Here is a 21251-nt window from a genome sequence, read left to right as displayed (position 1 = left end):
TTTCCGCCTCAGAATTCCATGAACAGCTTTGACCAACAGAATAATGCACCGTCTAGGTCAGCTCAGTACTATGCTGACGACTATTACACCGAAAACGAGAATGAGGGAAATAATTGCTAGGACAGCCATGGACAAAGAGAGGGAGTTGTTTCAGTTCCAGTAGATCAGAATGGACCTTATGTCGAGGCGATTACCTCAGGAGTATCAGAGCCATTTCTGCTGGATACTGGTGCTACAAAAAGTTCTATCATGCACTCGAAACTTCCTGGCGCACCTTTGTCTGGCGAAATGAATGTTTCAGTAGGTTTCTCTGGCGCCCCTGTTAGAAACCCGATCTCTAGTCCCATGTCCCTTTCTGTTGGCCCATGCGAATTAGAAGCACCCCTCATTCTTACAACAGGTTGCGGTGAAAATTTGTTAGGTTTGGATTTGCTAAAGAGGTTATATGCGACTTTGTACTGTTCTCCCTTGGGAGTACAACTTACTTTAGGTAAGAAAGTCATTTCTCCAATGTATTTGTCAAAGGAAAATATTCCAACTGAATTGTCATCTCTTCCGGATATACTCTGGGCTAATGGTTCCAATGATGTAGGCCGTTTAGAGATAGCACCGTATGTCATAACATTGAAAGCCAACGTTAGGTTGCCACGTATTCCCCAATACAAAATATCTAGCGAATGCGAAAAGGCGTTGTTGACGATTATTTATGATCTAATCGAGAAAGATGTCATCGAAGAAACAGCAAGCAACGTTTGTAACAGTCCAGTTTTGCCCGTTTTAAAGCGTACCGATCCTTCACAGCCCCCTGTGTACAGGTTCGTGATCGACCTCAGAGAAGTAAATAAGGTGGTTATTCCAAAGTTTCCAGTTGTCCCCGACATTACTGCCTTGTTAACAATGGTTCCAGCGTCAGCAGCTTGGTTTTCGGAGAACGCTTTCTTCAGCATCCCGATTGCTGAGGAGAGTAGAGATATTTTTGGCTTCAATTTAGGAGGACGAAGCTTCCGCTTCAAGTGCGCTCCTCAAGGCTACTGCGAAAGCCCATCAATATTCAGTCAGGCCCTGAAATCACAACTAGACACAATTATTCTAACTAATGGGTCAACTCTGATTCAGTATGTCGACGATCTGCTGATCGCTGCAGACACTGAAGAAATTTGCAAGCAAGCTACATTGTCCTTATTGCGTCACTTATGTGACATGAAGCACAAAGTCTCCCTTTCGAAACTGCAATTTTGTCGACAAGAAGTAACCTACCTAGGTCACATCTTATCGAAGGAGGGAAGGAGACTGACACCAGAAAGAATACAGGCAATTGCAGACCTGAGTGCCCCAAGGACACAAAGAGAGGTTCGGGCCTTCTTAGGCATAACATCTTACTATAGACAATGGATACCGAATTTCTCACTACTAGCTAAACCCTTGCTGGCACTACTCTGTAAAGACACGCCCAATCCCATGCCCTGGTCTGAAGATTGTCAGACAAGTTTCCACGAGTTGCGTGATGCATTATGTTCGGCTCCTGTGTTGGGAAACCCCAACTACAGTAAGCCTTTTACATTATATGTCCATGAGAAGGAATTATCAGTCCTAACACAATACTTTGGGGACAAACAGCGCCCATGTGCATATTTTTCGGCAACTCTAGATCCTGTGGCTAAGGCACTACCAAGTTGTCTGAGGGCCACCGCCGCAGTGGCTGTCTGCATTCGACAGTCCGCTGGGTTAGTCATGAATAATACTCTGATCGTTATGGTTCCGCATGCAGTAGACATTTTGCTAAACAGGACGAAGACACAACATCTTACTAGCGCTCGACTATCCAGTTACGAACTAACACTATTAGCAAGTCACATTCACATAAAGAGGTGTGATACACTTAACCCCGCTACGCTACTACCCATCCCGGCAGAGACAGACGAGGTTGAAAAACATGACTGCTGCTTTAGGACAGAAGAAGAGACCAAAGGGAGAGTAGACTTACAGGACACTCCCCTTCCTGAATGCAATGATACTTTATGGGTTGATGGTTCATGTTTCAAGTTGCCGAATGGGGATACGACTGCAGCATATGCCGTAACGACATTACACACCATTATAGAGACCGCGCGCATTTCCCACAATTCCGCACAAGCCGCAGAGCTAATCGCACTTACAAGAGCATGTGTGTTGGCGAAAGGAAAGCGAGTGAATGTGTACACTGACAACCAATACGCCTTTGGCGTGGCTCACAGTTTTGGGAGATTATGGCGTGAACGTGGGTTCCTGACGTCGCATGGTGCAAAGATACAACATGGTCAGCTAGTTAATGAGCTCCTCGAGTCACTGACCTTGCCACTACAAGTTGCAATTATAAAATGCAGTGCACACAGAAAAATTCAAGACGATGTTGGCCGTGGGAATGCATTTGCAGACGAGGTTGCGAAAGAGACTGCAAGGAACACAATGAGTCGGATGTATGTTGTAGGTCCCGCTAGATGGATTACTGATGTGGGGATGTGTGAGGACACCATCGAAAGCGTGAAAACTATCCAAGCTGAGGCCACCGAGAAAGAGGTGAATGAATGGAGAGAAAGCCAGGGTAGATTAGATGCGAATGGTTGTTGGGTCGAATTGTCAGAACACCAGCGATGGCTATTACCTAACGCATATGTACTTGCAGTGGTGACAATGGCCCATGGAATTGCGCACATCAGTACGAAAGGAATCTGTAAACTATTGGCCCCAGTATGGCAGAATAGTAATATCCCAAAATGTGCAGAGAATGTGGTCAGAAACTGTATGGTGTGTTTGAAGCACAATCCCGGTAGCGGAACCCCAACTCCAGCTGGTCATTTTGCGCCTCCAACGTATCCGTTCGAGGTTTTGCAGCTCGATTTCATCCACATGGAGAGGTGCAACAATCTGAAGTATGTGCTCGTTGTTGTTTGCGCTTTCTCCAGGTGGGTGGAAGCGTACCCCCTTAAGGACAACACCGCCTTGTCAACTGCCAAAGCCCTTGTCAAGGAGTTCTTCCCTAGATTCGGTATGCCTAGAATCGTTTGGAGTGATAATGGAAGTGAATTCGTGGGACGTGTGATGAGGAGAGTGTGCGAGTGTCTAGGCATACACCAGAAATTCCACGCTGCAAATCACCCCCAATCAGCTGGATTGGTGGAGTGCTACAATGGCACGTTAAAACTCAAACTAGCCAAGATCCAAGCCAGTACAGGTCTTAAATGGCCTGACGCCCTGCCTCTAGCACTCCTGTCGACCAGAACGACTGTCCATTCCAGATTAGGACTTAGCCCCCATGAAATAGTGTTTGGCCGCCCAGCCAACGTCTGGGGCGTGCCAAGGCCAAAGAAACTCAGCGAAATAGAGCACCCCGTACTGCTTGACTATTTGTGCGAATTAACAACTAAATTGCGTGTTTTACACCAGCAGGTTCACAGTTCCTCTCCGCCAGCCTCTGATGATCCAGGTCACTCCATCGAACCCGGCACCTGGGTGCTGGTGCGGAATTTTCAGCGCACGAACAACGAACAGCCCAGGTGGACCGGACCATACCTTGTTCTTCTGTCCACGAGATCAGCCGTTCGGGTGGAAGGAAAGAAGAACTGGTTCCACGGGACCCACTGTAAACGGGTCCCTCTGCCCCTTCCATACGACCGGTGGGTCAAGGAAGGAATTGCCGACTCAGAGACAGAGTCCATACCTCGCTACATCCCTTTCAGCGATGCACGTTTGAAAGGAACTGGTACAGAAAAGGAGAGTGATTATATTTTACAAGGACTTGTGCCACCGTCAATGCAGTTGGACACTACAGAACCTGAGACATTGTTTAAAGACCACACCGTACATGGGAAACAACGATATAATCTAAGGTCGAAACAAGAGACTAATAAAAAGGCAAATTAGTGAGATTTTCCTTTCTCCCAAGAACTATTTTTGATTTTTCAGCTCTCTCGCCCAGGAAACTTGCTCATTTTTGATTTTCGAACCGCCATCCGGTTCTGCTGCTAGGGTCGCGGTTGAAGTCTGGGGAGTGCAGCTGGGGACGTTTAGGTCAATGGTTCTGGTTGGTCCAAGGGAGTTACCCCGGACTGAACAGAGTGCACTCCCTGGCAGAATCAATCTCCCACCGCGGGCAGCAACTAGAGGATGGGGTTTCCAAGGGTAGAGAGACCTACCAGATTCACAAACTTTGAAAGGCAATTGTGCACAGTACTGGCCAGAAAAAGGTTTCTGATAATATGTATTTTAATGTTGTGCAGCATAACGATGTTCTTGATTGGCTATACTCTATTCGTATTTCAAGTTACCTTTGCAAATGACACTCAGCCAACACCTCCTCCTACTATCTCTCCACACTCCTTTCACCCTCTACCTGAACACGAGTCTGCCAGAAGACTCGAATTTATAAATAACTCATTCATCCAACTCCTACACCAACACCAGTCCATAATGAACACTTCGAACTGTTGGATATGCGGACTCATGCCGCACACAACTGATAAGGGTATCCCATACTTCATCCTGCCATTCAGTTATTATGGTTCTCTGTGGGCTTTCCAGACTCTGTTCCTGTTCGCCCTAGAACCATACCCGCCCCGTTCCACTGAGAGCGATTCCAGCAACAAGGCACTAGTGGCAGGGATAAGAAATAGGAGTAGGGATATTGACGCATATCAAGCGATTCCCAAAGATGAACTCACTCCATACAGTCGTTGGAACGTAACTAAGTATGGGGTTTCCTTGAGTAAGGGCCAGACAGCGAAGAAATCCCGCCCAGTATGGATAGTGCCCCACCGAGGTCACGTATGTCTGCGAGGTATCGGCAGGGATCCTAAAGCACAATTAGGAAAGAGCATATGCACAGAAACATATGTATTTGCTTCCCGAACTTCCCCTCTATTCTTGGCAGCTAAAGGCACCTATTTCGTCTGCCATGACCAAGCCTATACATGGTTGCCCCCTGACTTCTCGGGCACGTGTTTTATCTCATTTCTGCTGCCACCCACCTACACGGCCAGGGCAGATTACCATCGGACAAGAACAGCTAGGGGTGTCGTGAGTAAAGACGACACTGCGTGTCAGGAATTTGCAGACTTCGCAAAGGGTTTTCATCCATTTTGGGGGCCTATGGTGAACAGCAGGAACATTTGCCAGTTATCAAGGATAGTTGAATCCGCCGTGACTGAAACGGCCGGAGCCCTTGGCAACTTAACGACTGAGCTTCAGTCAGATCGACTTATGACCCTTCAAAACAGGGTTGCCCTAGATATCATACTTGCAGACCGTGGTGGTGTATGTAGAGTGATCCAATCCAGTTGCTGCATTTTCATCCCTGATAATGCACCAACAGTGTACCAGGCCATCTCTAAGCTACACGAAATATCTGGTTCCCTTCACGTAGAAAAGGGGGATTGGTCTCTGCTAGGGTGGTTCTGGGAACTGATCACTGCCTGGGGATGGAAAACACTGATCTTCATTGGGATGATCTTAGCGCTTCTGTTTATGTTCTGCCTGTGTGTACAGTGCGGTCCTGCACTATGTGGCCTCTGTGCTACTCCATGTGTAAGGAAGCCTGTGTCAAGGGATGAACTGAGCAACAGAATGATGCTACAGCAGCATCTCCACGAATTCATTTATACAGATTTGGACTCATATTAACGTGAGTTATTGCCTTATATGAGGGCAAAAGGAGGGTCTGTGGTTCTGAAATTCTGGACCCTGCTGTTATCCCGGTATCGAGATGCAACACTCGTGCCAAAAATATCAACGTACCATGACGAATTTGGTGTCGACGGACCGGTAATGATTAGGACATCATCCCTATACATTTGCATCATGATTGAGGGATGCCAACACCCCTAAATCGTAGTTTCCGTCCCCGACCCCTTAGACTCCATTTTGTAAACGACATCCATCTTGTGTCTTGCCCTCATGATAAGTCAATGGAGTAAGGTCGAGCTTGATCTAAAAGGACACGTCCACCTTCCCTGACTTCCCCCTGACCTGTCCCAACTGACTCCCTTGCCTCCAGCCGAACCTGTTTGGGCAGCTCCTCGCCCAGTGGCCGAATAAGATAGCATTAATGCATAACATGCCACAAACCATTCACTACGTACAGAACATGTTTTCTACACACACACACACCTGTCCATGTTCCTTGTTTATGGCCAGTTTTATGACTAGGAGGTACCCTGCTTTATTGGGGCTTCATCGATATCTGATGGGAGTTCCGGGCCTGGCCGGGTAATCCGTCACGAACTGGACGTCTGAAATGTGGGTTGGTCTACATGACTTCGCTCTTTGTATTATTGTAGAAATATGTGTATAACCATATCGTAAACTCAAGAATTCTTGCCTGCAGCTATTATTTCTGTATATAAGGAGAAAGCTGGTTCTGTAAAAACGAACAGTCTCCTGGGAATACGCGACCCGGGTTGTCGTGTTTCTAGGACACGTGTTACTTGGTAGCTGCCAATAAAACTCGATCTCTGACATCAGCTAGAAGACTGCGTGTTTCTGTGGTCCGGAACAGGGAGAACTCAGAGGTCTTCGGGTGTTATCCCCTGGCACCACCGGGTTCCTAAAAACCCGTTACCTCAAGGGGTGCATTTTTCTTTGTCCCCTGAGTGTGCATCTGCATTCAATATCGTCAAACAATCTATTGGGAAAATGCCCACATTGGGTCATTTTGACTCCAACAAAAAAACTATTCTCACTACTGATGCCAGTTTGAGTGGTATTGGGGCAGTTCTTTCGCAAGTTGTATGTGGTGAGGAAAAAGTTGTGGCATTTGCCTCTAGGACCTTAAAGAAACATGAACAGCATTATTCGTGCATTGAAAGGGAAGCCTTGGCTATAGTGTGGGGTGTCAAGCATTTCAAGTTCTACTTGTGGGGCATAACTTTTGTGGTAAGGTCTGATCATCGACCTTTGGTACAAGTGTTCTCCTCTATAGAGAGTGAAAGACTCACTCCTAGATTAAAGCGTTGGAGTGAAGGCCTTGAAGAGTTCAACTTTTCGGTGGAGTATCTTCCTGGTTTGGCTAACAAAGTGGCAGACTGTCTGTCTAGATTGCCTATTAAAGAAACTGAGAATTTGCTTGACGTTGATACCTTTGGTGTTGCATGGGTTAAGGAGTCTTCCATTCCGGAGTGTGAATGGGAAGGTGCTAGGCAGGAGGATCTGTTGCTTCCATCCTTAACCAGTCTGGTTGATAAAGGTTGGCCAGACAGGAAGAATGTGGACTCTGATTTGGTCCCTTTTTGGGTGGTCAGGAATGAGCTTACTCTCTCTCAGGGACAACCTATGCGCGGTGAGAGAATAATTCCTCCAGTAGCGCTTACATCTCGTTTAAATAATTTAGCCCATGAAGGACACCTTGGCAGAAGCCTTACCAAGACTCGTTTACAAGAAAGATACTGGTGGCCAAGAATGGATGGAGAAGTTGAGGTGGTGGTCAAAGAGTGTGATGAATGTAGTTCTTCTGACACATCACGTGTGGTTTGTAGTGCTCCCTTATTTCCTGTCGATGTTCCCAAAGAACCTTGGGTGAAACTGGGGTTAGATTTAATGGGTCCTTTTGAGTTATTGGCTCCTGGTGACAGATTTGTAATCATGTTGGTGGATTACTCTTCAAAATGGGTTTCTACCAGGTGTGTCAGTTCAGTAAGTACAAGAACAGTAATTGATTTTCTTAAGGATGAAATTGCTACAGAGGGAATCCCCAAGTACATTGTCACAGACAATGGTCTTTAATTTGTTTCACAAGAAATGCTTGAGTTTTTGAATGAGTATGGTATAACACATCAGTCCACACATTGGAACACGGCGACCCGGGAGACATGAATGCGGCTCATACTTTCTCCGCAACTATACTTTACTGCGAGTGATCCCCTCCAGTATTCATCGAACTGCAGCAACTTCCGGGCTTTCCATATTGGATAACGCCTCAAGAGTACGACCTCTACTCTAGTCGCTCGTTTCAGCGCCCATTCTGGATGACAACTACCTCACTTTAGATTAACCTTTACCGCCTACGCATTGTGCGACCTTTACCCGAGTCGCTTCTTTCAGAATCGAATTTTGGAGAATAGCAACCTTACGTCTAAGTTACTTTAACCCCGAAGACTCTGATCATCACTACAACCTAGACGTCAACTTGATCTGGTTACGTGCCCTGCCGGGGCGGAATTATCACCGGTGGAGCGACCTTTCAGTCTTTTAGACACACGCCGCAGCCCTGAGGAGTCGCGTGAGAATTGTTCCAACGCGACAAAACACGTGTTGGCTGGTTGTTGAACCATTAAAATACTCCGAAATCTACACAACGAATGCCTCCAAATTCTGATTACTTTTGTTGTCTTGGACTGTGTATAATCGTATCTACATAATTTTTTCACTACTGTGTACCTTACTCCTTGTGTGTGCATAGGCATATCTTTGATCTACATTGTTGCATGTCAGCTTCCCCTGGCATACTTTTGAGTGGTTAAAAGGTTTTTCCACTCGCCAGTTGTACCACACCCAATTCCTCGCCTCCATACTTTTGGCGCACACTTTAGGCAGAGCGCCCTTAAATACACTCTGTGCTTCCAAAACCCTGTTCTAGTCATTAGTTAACACATCAGAGAACTGTGTTATATTCGCTACAGGCTAATGGACTGGCAGAATGCATGAACAGAGTGGTCAAGGATTGCGTGCAAAGAGCAGTTATGTCGAGACTTCCATTGGAAGGAATTTTAAGAGATACATGGTGGGCCCATCGTACAGCTGTTAACTGTGTTTTACAAAGGTCTCCTTTTCAGATTTTACGTGGCAGGGTTGCTTCTTCGAAACTCAACCCCAATTGGTTACCTCCAATTGAAGGCCCCTTTTTGAATGAGGGGGTAGTGAGTGAAAGGATAAAATCATATCAAGATTCATATAAACTAAGGTTTGATGAGAAAAAATCTACTAAAAGTGTGCAGTGGGAAATTGGAGATTGGGTTTGGGTTAAGAAACCACGCTGGCACAAGAAAGGTATCTCTGATTTCATGGGACCTTCTGTCATTGTGGCTGTTTCTAAGAATGTGGTCACAGTACATGGTGGTGGTATGTGGAGTATGTCTCGACTGGTAAAGTTTCATGGTGATAAATCCAGGTTTCCATCTTGTCCAGATTTATCACCTTCAGATGTTTCACCTCCGTCTAAGCAGCTTCTTAGTGGAAGTTCCTCTTCTTCCTATTTTTTACCTTCTTCTTCTTCTTTTCCTTCCAGATCTCATCGTCTTCCAAAAAAATATGAGGACTATGTAATGTCTTAAATTTGCATTTCACACTTGGTACTTTTGTTAAATGAATTTTAGGTTTTACAGTGTTTTAAGTAATGTACTGGTTTTGACCAATTTTCTCTTGGTTCTTTTTCTATTTTATTTACTGTAATTTTCTTTTGTTTTCTCAGTAAAGGGGATGTGTTGTAATCTTTCAAAGCAGTTGCATGTGCTGCTTAATTCTATTTCCATGGTTGCATTCTATGTAAGACAGTTTGTTCCAGTTGAACTGTAGGCTGGCAGCTGTAGCTGGTGGCTAGTGCTTAACTTAATAAAGACTCTAAAAAAACTTACCTGCATGAGTCTTTTCAACACAGTTCATTGCTACATTTGCTCACCCTATGAGGCCTGTGTGATTTCCACTGACTTCTACGGAAGATTTGCTTATAAAAATGACTCATTTTGGAGGTAAGCCAGTCTTCTGACCCCCCTGACTTAAGAGGCTGCACCGGTGTGGTTTTGTCTCATACTTCGAATGCTTCTGCCTTGATGCCAGGACATCATTTTGCTGCATTTGATTGAGCCTTAAGCTAATTCCCTATGTATTCTGGCTGACTATTATTTTTGCCTTTTGCAATACTCTTCAATTATTCTTAATCAACCTTCATTTTACGAGAGGTTACCTTGCATTACATGGGGGAGGGGAGGAAGTGAGCTACCGATGTGTGGAGAGAGGTGTGGGGGATATAATAAGTAAGTCAAATATCTCAACGAAAGCTTGCAATGAAACCCATACACTTCTCAATAAATATTGTATCTCTCAAATTATATCAAATTATATGTGTATTCTGTTTAGACAATTACCTCAGGCAAATCAAATTTGTACAAAAAGGCAGAGTAGAAACCGTAGACTGTATTAAGGTAGTTACTTAAAACTGTCAAGTTAATAAGTGGAGAAGTGTGGCTCACCGGTTAGAGGCGGCAGACCCAGAAGCAGAGGTCGGCCCGGGACCAGGGTTCGATTCCCGACGCGGCATGGTACGGAAACAATGTCAGCGGGCTCGATAAATCTCGCCTCGGTGCCTCTCTGACCATGGGGTCCTACGCTGCAACTCTGGGCAATAGTTGCTTAATCTCCACTACGGCGGCCCACCCGCTGCGGGAGGCCTGGCTTTCACCCTGGGGATACCCAGTAGGGGTTATCTCACAGGGAAAAGCCAGGACGGGTTCCCAAGGCAAGCGCCTTGATGCTTTCGGGTGATACATGCGCTATATAAGTCGCAATACATTTACATACAATAAAAACATTCTTACCGTGGAAAAACAGCGAAGATTTTGATGAGACAGCACAGGCTTGAACGCATCAATGGTAATGGAGTCTAGTTTGATGGCATCCGTGTAACACTGGTACAGAACTGCAGGAATCTCCCATACCTGGCAGTAACTCAGAACTGAGGAAAGGAGCAGAAGGAGAAACAAAAATACACTGTTTGATCTTCTTGGATTAAATCGGTCCCCCTTCAGCATGCCAGGCCTAAAGAAGAGTATGCTAGCCCAAATACGGCTAAGTCTACTATCGCGACAGAGTCCAAGCATAAAGCACAGACAGTAATGTAAGCAATTCTCAGTCTGCACCTACTTTATAAGCCAAAAAATATTGCAAACATACTTTAACAATTCTTCTACTAATGGTATCTCAAATGTAGTCTTTTCCAGAGTCAAATGTTTAGATTTTCATTACATTATTATAGTTAACTCTAAAAAAATGTCAGTGGCAAAATTCAAAACTGATCAGCTGTACGTAGACCTCTGTGTTGCGTGATCTAATTCGCAGGTCTACTTTACCGGCTCACTACAGCAGAGCATACTATCACAGTGGCATGCGCATACATTTACATAGTCATTATTTTACTCCCCTTCTCTGTATGGAGTGATACTTCCAAACAGTCCAAACATTGGCTCAGTTCCTTATCACAACACCAGTAGACCAAGCAGTGTATCTCAAAACTGTTAAGAGATGACTGGGTGACACAGTGCTAACCTGCCTACAGCACAACAACCAGAAATCACACTTACAAGCAAAAAAACTGTAACTGGCCTCGCCTGTATGGTGTATGCAGGTGCTAGTTACTGGAATACACAGACGAACCAAAACCTGGGACGGGGAGAAGCTGTGCAGGGCCTCCTTGCGAAACATGACATCAGTCAAGGCATCAATAGTCCTACAGTGGCTTGGGACTGTATGTAGAGATGCCCCTCTAGGAGCCCTGCAGTTCTTCTAGTTGAGTGGATTCCTTTTATCTTGTGACATGCATCCCAGCCTCTATCAGAATGGGCCTCAAAGTCTGTACAGAGCAACACAAGATTTTATAGCAAGGCCTGGAGGCCAATATTTTGCATAATCCTTTATTGCTCTCAAACACAGCAGCAACATCGAAACTAGAATTAGAACAACAATAAAACTCTAAAACACTGAACATACTTATAACATCAGAACAGGCAGCCATCTTCCTCTTTTGTTGCTGCTCAAGCACAGGTAAGTCCATTCATATCTTTTGAACTTGAAAATGTTTGTGGTATGTTTGGCTTGGAGAATGTTATTATTTTGAGAGTTAATTAATTTGAGATGTGTGAGAATCAAATTTGTTGGAGGTTATATGTATTTAAGGATTTTTATGACAAACCCAAATATCGATTTAGGCTGTTCTTAAAGGTAATAATAGCTGTAGGATTCATTAGTGAGCGTCTGGTTTGGCTAGGGTTTTTACAGCGCGTATTGAGGAGGGATCGACGGTTAAGAGGTTTCATACATAATTCTATGTCAGGACAGGAGGCTCCGATTATGCTTTCTCATTTCTTTAATGAAATGCTCAGCAGCCAATAAAAATAACCAAAAACTACATTTCCCATGAACATTAGGGAATGACCATAGAGACTACAGTATAAAAGGTCCCAACATTAGTCCTTCTTCCTCTTTCTTTGCTGCTCCGCAGCCAGTTAAGTGCTTTATCTATATTTGCTTACTTATTGCTGTGTGCTTGCTGTGCCTTTGGTGTTTATTGCTTGGGTTTCAGCTTTGGCGTCTTGTAGCGCGCTGTGTTCACGCTTCATTGGAGCGCTCCCGGCTCCGACTGTTTGTTGTACAGTTTTCGGCTTCTTTCGCCTGTTCGGCGTATTTCGTCTAGGAGCGTGTGTGCACCTCCGTTTCTGTGTCCGGGCGCCTGCTTGTTGCCTGCGGACCTTGTGGAGCGGGAGTAGGGGTTACAGGCTCACGCGGAGAGCGCGAGCGCTCTCGAGCCGGGTATTGTGTCGGGCGGCAGTGTCGCGCGTGTGAGCTGAATCATTTCCGGTTTCTGTGTTGTTCTCCTCACAGCGCCGGTTGAGTGACGAGGTCGTTCCTTAACGCCCATGCCCACAGCCTGTTCCAATTTAACCCCGTACGACGCTGGAGTCCTGTGAGGGCTTCGGTTGATACTTTATTGCATAGGCACTGCCTAGAGTGTATTTTGACTGTGCAGACTTTGCTCCCTCCACGTTTTACATCGTTTGGAGTCAGGTTTGTGCCTGCTCTTTTGGAAGCCTGCTGTGGGGTTCTCACACTCCCCCTTGCATTGTGTTTTTTTTGACACTATATATCCTGTAGTCATCTTGTGGGCTTTAATTGATACACTTGTGTATCATAGCAGGATACTATGACGCTGATGATGACTACTATTATGGGGATGAGGATGAAGGCTCTTTGGAGCATAATTTGGTGGAGGAATTGGACAAAGGGGTCCAACACTCTGTCAATAAAGCACTGGTGCGTGCAATTAATCCTCTCAAGCGTCATTTAAATATGTATGCGCAGCAGCAGGGATGGTTGCCTGCGACTAAAAAATCCACGAAGTCTCCTGTTAATCCCCATAAATCTGATTTCCAGAAACTGGCTAAGACATTGGCGGCTGCGCCTTCCAGATCTTCTGCACCTCAGGATACCGACGAGTCTGACAATGCTCATTCTTCTACTTCTTCGGACCATAATTCTCCCCCGCCCAAAAAGGGTGTCTGCAAGGAGCATTTTGTTGACGCTCCAGAACGCCCTCCTGTGCTGACTTTTGAGCCCGCAGATATCTTGCATCCAAATTCATCTTCCTGGTTGCCCTCGCCTGCAGTCGCTGCCTATATTCAGGCTCACATTCGTCAGCCTTTTGATGCAACTGTTCGTGCTAGACTCCGTTCTTAATGCCCGAGGCCTGATCTCACTGATCATTTGGCTGAGACGCCGGAAGTCGATCCCATGAAGGTCACCTACTTAAAGAAATATGCTAAGGACCCGAAAAAGGGCCTTGACCGGTCTTGGAGGTCTTGCCAAGACAAGATGCTGGATATGCTTGGACCTCTTACCAAGATTCTGGATCTTGGGTTCCAGGCGAAGGAGGCCTCAGCCCTTGTGGATCCAGACGAATTGTTTGAATGGGCACAGAGGGCGGTCTGTCAATTGGGTAACGCCAATTGTGCTGTGTCCGCTGAACGACGCAGGTCGATTATTTTGAAATTAGACCCGAAACTATCAGAGCTAGCGACTTCTGAGTCTGGTCTGGAGGCGCAGGGTCTCTTATTTGGGCAGCCTTTCTTAAAGGAGCTTACAAAGTTTGTTTCCACCTTCAGTGGCATTGACAAGGCGCAGGCGTCATTGCGCCGGGCTATGCGTCCGGTTTTTGCCAAGGCCGGACGACATCGTGGACGCTCGTTCGGCCGTGGCTCCGCTCAACAGTCCCACCGAGGTAATACCTATCCTCATCGTGGAGGAGCACACCACTCAGGATACTCCACCAGAGCCAACTTCTATCCCTCCCGCAAGGGGAAGGGACAATATGGAAAAGGTCGTTCCGGAGGACAACAAGGACACTACCAGAACTCCAACTCTGCAGGTGAGCCTGATTCATGCTTGCGATGTGATGTTGGGGGGACGAATACATTTTTTTCTCGAAAACTGGCGCATGATCTCCAACGATGCATGGGTGCTAGAAACAGTACAGGGGTTCAAGATAGAGTTCTATCACCCTATGCATCAGACCCGTCCTCCCCCTTGTTTAAGTTTTTCCCTTCAAGATCAGGCTTGCCTCTCCGAGGAAATAAATGTTCTTCTCCAAAAAGGGGCGATTCTTCCAACCGACCGTCATCCGACGGGGTTTGCCTGCTCAGTCTTTCTGGTCGAGAAGAAAGGAGGCGGATCTCGCCTAGTTCTCAACCTGAAAGACTTCAACGGCGGAGTGGTCTACCGGCACTTCAAGATGGAGGGCATCCATCTCTTGCGGGATCTCCTGCGCGAAGGGGACTGGATGGTCCGCCTGGTTCTCAAGGACGCGTATCTGTCGATACCAATCTTCAGGCCCCATCGTCGGTTTCTCCAGTTTCAGTGGCAAGGAGTTTGGTACGAGTATCAGGTTCTCCCGTTCGGCCTTTCGTCCGCACCATGGTGCTTCACGAAACTACTGAGACCGGTTGTGGAACATCTGCGAGCTCGGGGTGTCAGACTGATTATTTATTTGGACGATATTCTCCTTATGGCGGATTGTCCGTGCGGCTTCTGCAACATCTGGAGTGGTCCATCGGTCTTTTGCAATCTCTCGGGTTTCTGATCAACATTCCGAAATCAGTCTTGACTCCCACTCAATCTATAGATTTTCTGGGTTTCAAGATAGACTCCGTTGCTTGCCAGCTCCTCTTGCCCGGCCAAAAGATTCGTTACATCAAGAGGGAATTGACATCTATTATTTCCAGACAGACTGTGTCATTGAGATCGTTGGCACGTGTGGTCGGTCTGTTAGCGTCTTCAATTCAGGCGATCTTTCCGGGTCCTCTACATTACAGAGCAATGCAGCGTCTAAAGATCCAACATCTCCGGAAAGGTCTCGGGTACTCGGATCAGATTCCTCTGACGGAGGAAGTGAGGTGGGAGATGCAATGGTGGCTAGACCACATGGAGGCCTGGAATGGTCGAGCCCTATTCGGTGCGTCGCCGGAACTAGTGATAGAATCTGATGCCAGTCGATGGGGTTGGGTAGCCCGTTGCGGACCTGTCTCGACGGGGGGTCGTTGGTCCCCTCTGGAGTTGTCTCTCCACATAAACTGTCTGGAACTCCTAGCGGGTTCTTTTGCGATCAAGTGTTTCTCCCCCCTTCAAACCAGTTGCTGCATTCTTCTCCGGATGGACAACGTGTCCGCAGTCCGCTATGTCAACAAGCTGGGCGGGACTCGGTCCAAAGTGTTGGCGGAGATAGCCAAGGATTTTTGGCATTTTTGCCTGCAGCAGAGGATCACTGTTATTGCGGAGTATCTTCCGGGTCGCAACAATCAGATTGCGGATTGGCACTCCAGACATCTTCGGGATTTCAGCGACTGGAGGCTTCACCCTCGAGTGTTCCGTTCCATTCTTCGGCGTTGGTGTCAGTGTCGCATAGACCTGTTTGCCTCTCGCCTCAACACGCAACTTCCGCTATTTTACAGTTGGAGACCGGATCCGTTGGCTCTAGCCATGGATGCCTTTCTCCAGGTTTGGCCATCGACTCTGTGCTATGCGTTTCCCCCATTCATGATGCTCCCCAGAGTTCTAGCTTACACCAAACGGTTTCGAGCGGATCTGATTCTGATTGCTCCGCTCTGGAGGGCTCAAGCGTGGTTCCCGGTTCTCCTGGAAATGTGTTGCGAGCCTCCTCTCCCCAGAAGTGGAATCTTTTGCTGGATCCTCTCGAAGGTCCGCATCCCCTAATTCTGTCAGGTTCTCTCCAGCTGCTGGCGTGGCGGATTTCGGGGATCGCTGGACGATCCCGGGCATTTCTAGCGACGCTTCCAAATTCATTAGTGAGGCATGGTCTCCCAATACTCACAAACAATACAAAGGTGCTTGGAAGCGGTGGTGTGATTGGTGTGCTCAACGGGAAGTTGATCCCGTTTCAGCGGATATCTGTTTGATCATTAACTTTTTGGCGTCCCTGGCCTCTTCAGGTCTGGCTTATAGGACAGTCAATAATTTTCGTTCCGCTATTTCAGCTGGCCACATCCAGATTGATGGCAAGCCTGCTGGTGAGCACCCCTTCATTTCCAAATTGCTTAAAGGTATTCGTCTCTCGAAGCCTCCCACTCCTAGGTATGTCTCTTTATGGGATGTTTCCATCGTCCTGCGGTTTTTGGAGGCCTGGCCTTCCAATCCATTGTTGTCCCGTAAACAATTGTCTGCTAAGTTGACCATGTTGTTATGCCTTGTGTCTTGTAAACGTGTGTCGGATGTCCGCGCATTAGATCTTGCGGGCGCAGTTTCACGCCTGAGGGTGTTACTTTTCGTCTTTCTAGACGGACTAAATCTAATACTACTTTCATTACTTATCCGTCTTTTCCCCGCTCATCCCAACCTTTGCGTTGTGCAGTGCCTTAAGGATTATGAGGTAAGTACTGCTTCTTTACGTTCAGATATGCAGGGTCAATTGTTAATTGCCTTACAGAAGCCATTTCGCCCTGTCACTCCTGCTACTCTGGCACGCTGGGTGCGTTGTCTTATGTCCGAGGCGGGCATTGATGTATCTGTGTTTGGTGCACATTCTGCACGTGGAGCAATGGCTTCTAAAGCTTATTCCATGGGTGTCACCCTTTTTGACATTATGAAGGCCGCAGATTGGTCTTCTGATTCAGTTTTCAAAACGTTTTATTACAAACCAATTGATAGCATTGCTTCTGTGGTGGTGGCTCAGCTTTGCACAAGCATAATCGGAGCCTCCTGTCCTGACATAGAATTCAAAATTTGCAAACATACGTGACAAGAATTTCCAATTCTATTAAGAACAAGGAGGCGAGGATTATCCCACCCATTGTACTTGATTTACATTGTTATGTACTGTCATCTGTTTTACTGCTGTTGCAAATCTCTCTTATTCCTTGTTCCCCCCCCCCCCTGGATTGCATTTGACTCTTGCGTTATTTGGATGTTACGGCTATGTGTCTCTTTCAGGTTCAGACCCGAAGTAGAGTTTGCCGACTTCCTGAGTTTCATCTTTCTCCTGGTTCACGGACCCAGAGTTCTTCTATTGCCTGCTTCCAGTTCCTTTGGATTTCTGCAGCGTGTTTGGTGTTGCTATTGTTGTTCTACATTGGATTGCATTCTGGAATTGAACTGTTTCCTCGACAAAGAAAGAGGAAGAAGGACTAATGTTGAGACCTTTTATACTGTAGTCTCTATGGTCATTCCCTAATGTTCATGGGAAATGTAGTTTTTGGTTATTTTTATTGGCTGCTGAGCATTTCATTAAAGAAATGAGAAAGCATAATCCTCGCCTCCTTGTCCTTAATAGAATTGAAAATTCTTGTCACGTATGTTTGCAAATTTTGAATTGAGCACTTCAGGTTGTTACCGTTGGCATGCGGTTGTTTGAAAGGCAGCGTGCTTTTGAGCGTGTGGGGTGGCTGTGAAGCGCGAGGCACAATCGGAGCGTGGAAAGCGCTTGAGCGGGCATCAGCATTCTTTGCTGGCGCTCGAGCGCGTCTGTTTCCTCTCACGTATGAGCTGTGATGCGCGAGAGGGGAACGAAGCATGATAGGCGCTCGAGCGGAGAATAGCAATCTTAGCTGGTGCTCTAGCCCGTCTGTTTCCTCTTGCGTCTCCTGTATTGTGGAGCGCGAGGGAAGGAAATATTGAGCTTTGGGTGCACGAGGCTGCCGTACTTACGCTACGTTCGGCAGCCATCTTTGAAGCTTGGGGAAATTGGAAACAATTTATTTGAAGTATTGGCGGCCATATTTTGGGCAGGTCCGTCGATCGGAAACGGACAAAACGCTTGTCAGTTTCGGTCACTTTTTAGTCCGGAGTTCAAGAGGAGGTCGGTTACATAGCGCAGTGCGAATACTTTTGGGTATTTGTCTTTGGGAAGTTGCAAAGATTTGTAAGTGGTTTAGAGTAATATAGTTAGGTTGTGTTAATTTTTATAACTTAAGTTAGGTGTTTTTTTACTCTCAAGATAGATTGTGTGTAAGGAAATAATTGTATAATATTAAGATGGAAAATAGTGAAGCAGGATTTGAGGAAAGGATGAAACAGTATATGGAGAGAATGCTTGGAGAGATGTCAGCTTCAATTGATAGAAAGATAGAGTAGTGTGGAGAAAAGTTTGCAAATTAAAGACTCTAGGAAGAGGTCTGGTGAGTATGAAAGTTTTTGGACAACAGAAAAAGTGGAGGTTGTTGCTGGAGGATCAGGTCAAGGAGTCAAAAAGGCGCAATAAAGGAAAACTGTAGCGAGACAGAGGAAGGAAAAGGTTCCTGAATGTAAGGTTCAGGTGTTTGATGATGCTATAAAAGGCATAGAGCGGCGCTATAAAGGCGCAAAAGAGAGCCATAGTGTTGTGGGTTGCGACTCGTCTTCTGCCAGTGGGGATGTAGAGTTGACTTTCTCAACAAGTTTTGATGAATCAGAGGAGGAAGAGGTTCCCCATAAAAGGAGGAAGGTAGCAGAGAGCAAAATTAAACTGGACATGGGAGAATTTGTGGATCCTCAGGGTGAGGATAGGTTTGATCTTCTTTTGATCCAACCGCCTTTGTCTCCTCAATAGACTACTGCGGAGCATGTGGTAAGTATGTGAGATACTGGATTTGGAGGGAGATTCCTAAGGAGGTGCGGACAAGGTTGAGGTCCGAGTGCCCAAGACCAAGTTTGGATGGCAAGGTGGCATATACACCCGAATTGGATTCTAAAATGATGACTTTTTTAAATTAAGATGTGGGTGTACCGTGCTCTCCATGCCACTGGAGTCAAGCTATCCTGGCTGATGAGGGGGATGCTTGGTTCCAGTCCAGGGAGGACCTGGCCTGGCAATTCAGGCTGGACTGTTCCCATTGGGCACAGGGTCAAGACTTATTTGCATATGGCTGGGTTCTTACTGGAATGGCATGGTGAGCAAAAAAACGATGGATTTAGGCCCAGATCTCTGTACTGGGGTGAATGTATGACATTGTTCGACATTCTGTCCATCAATTTTTCTTTTTGACTTTTTAAATAAGTCGGGAAGAGATCCAAGAAAGGGTCTAGATAAGGGTCTGAAGGGATGCCAAGATAGGCTGCTTGACGTGCTCAGTCCACTAACAAACGCACATACGAACAATACAAGAGTAGATGTTGTGGAGTTACGCCAATGGGTGCAAAGGGCAATTTGCTTTCTTGGAAATTTAAATGCAACCTTGTGTGTAGAGACGCGTAAGAGCATCTTATTAAAGTTTGACCCTAAATTGGCAGACCTGCCAAATAAGGAATTTGGATAGCAAAGCGAAGGTATGCTCTTCGGTGAGGAATTTGTAAAAGACATGTCAGGTACGTTGGTACCTTTAATTCTTTACAAAAGGCTCAAAAGGATATCCGGAAGGTTTTTGGCACGGCCGGGAGAATGTGGTGTCCATTCCCCGTCCGTGGTCAAGGGATTACCAGAGGATCTTTTGGTAGAGGTAATATACCCTATGGTTCAAGTTTCGGATATGGTTTCTCTAGATCAGAACAGGGTAGTTTCTACCCACAGAGGCAAAGGTCCAGGTCTCGTGGAATGTGGGCTGGGAGAAGAACAAGAGGTTCATCAGGTAAGATCTTTCACAGACCCTATTTCTATCCATGTAAAATTGGGCGGCAGACTAGCCCAGTTTCTTTCAAGGTGGAAGGAAATAACTCGGGATCCGTGGCTCTTGGAAACAGTGGCAGGATATCATATAGATTTTATGGAGACACCAGTTTAAGAGAGGTGTCCCAAAGGAACTGGAGGATCTAGATACAAAGGAGGTAGAAGCATTGGCAGAGAAAGTGGCAACAGAGGTTGCGAAGGTGGCGCCAGGGTGTTTCTTGAGCAATATATTTTTTGTGGAAAAAAGGAGAAGGGTATGAGACCTTTTATAAGCCTCCGATAGTTGAACAACTGGGTGTGTTACAATAATTTCCAAATGGAGGGAATCCACATGTTAAGGGATTTGTTGAGAAAAGGGGATTGGATGACCTGTTTGGACTGTTCCGATGTGTGTGGAGTAAAGGGATTTCCTTCAATTCATGTGGAAATGAATTCATTGGAGGTTCAAGAGTCTCCCATTCGGGTTGACGTCAGCTCCTTGGTGCTTTCCCAAAGCAATGAGACCAGTAGTAGCATGGTTACGGTCCAGGGGAATTCGATTGATTGTTTATCTGGACAACATTCTGATTATGGCAGAGTAGAAGACTTTCCAAAAAGAGCAAACAGAGTTTGCAATAAGGGTCCTGGAGGATCAAGGTTTCGTTGTTAACAGGGAGAAGTCGTGTGTGGTGCCAATGCAAGTGATGCAGTTTTTAGGTTTTCAGATTCTGACATTGGAATGTATGTTGATTTTGCCTATGGAAAAGGTGAAAAAGATTTGAAAGGAGGTAAAGATAGTGAAGAGTGCCGAATGGTTCACCTCAGTTGGCAAGGTTGCTGGGCCTACTTTCAGCGTCTATTCAAGCTATTTTTCCCGCTCTCCTTCATTACATAGCATTGCAGAGGTTGAAGGCTTTTCATTTGAGGCAAGGGGCATCGTATTCACAGAAAGTGAGGATGAATCAGGAGACTCAGGAGGAGTTGGATTGGTGGTTAATGAGCCTGGAAGCATGGAATGGAAGAGCAATATTTGGAGAAGTTCCAGAGGTGGGGATAGAGACTGAGGCGAGTCAGTATAGTTGGGGAGCAAGGTTTAGGACACTGTCAACTGGGGGACAGTGGCCCTAAGAGGAGAGGGAGCTTCACATAAATTGTCTGGAGCTCCTTGCAGGATCGTTTGCAGTCAAGAGTTTTGTTGGACCTGGCCTCGTGGCGTGGTTCCCCCCCGTTCCTCAGCACCCAGTTAGCCTAGCCCTGCACCCAGAAGCCCCTTGTTGTCCTGTTCCCTGTACACCCAAACTCCCTGCACAACCCCGCAGCCGACGACCAGTCCCGCCTAACCCCGTCCTCCTTCCCGGCTCCGAGCGCCCAGAACCTGCACCACCCCACGGGG

At 46.3% G+C, this 21251-nt stretch overlaps 1 protein-coding gene across 1 annotated transcript in view; it reads right to left on the bottom strand.

The window, feature by feature from the left end:
• PSMG1 (proteasome assembly chaperone 1) overlaps nt 1-21251 on the bottom strand; it is a 143163-nt gene that overhangs the window by 29606 nt on the left and 92306 nt on the right. The window contains exon 6 of the mRNA XM_078656842.1: nt 10560-10696. Within this exon, the coding sequence (XP_078512968.1) occupies nt 10560-10696 (137 nt within the window). The remainder of the gene's footprint in view (nt 1-10559; nt 10697-21251) is intronic.

The sequence above is a fragment of the Lissotriton helveticus genome, chromosome 8, assembly GCF_964261635.1.
Source record: "Lissotriton helveticus chromosome 8, aLisHel1.1, whole genome shotgun sequence".
In the NCBI taxonomy this organism is placed as follows: domain Eukaryota; kingdom Metazoa; phylum Chordata; class Amphibia; order Caudata; family Salamandridae; genus Lissotriton; species Lissotriton helveticus.
Note: the sequence above shows the minus strand (reverse complement) of the source record. Positions and strands in the feature narration are given on the sequence as shown.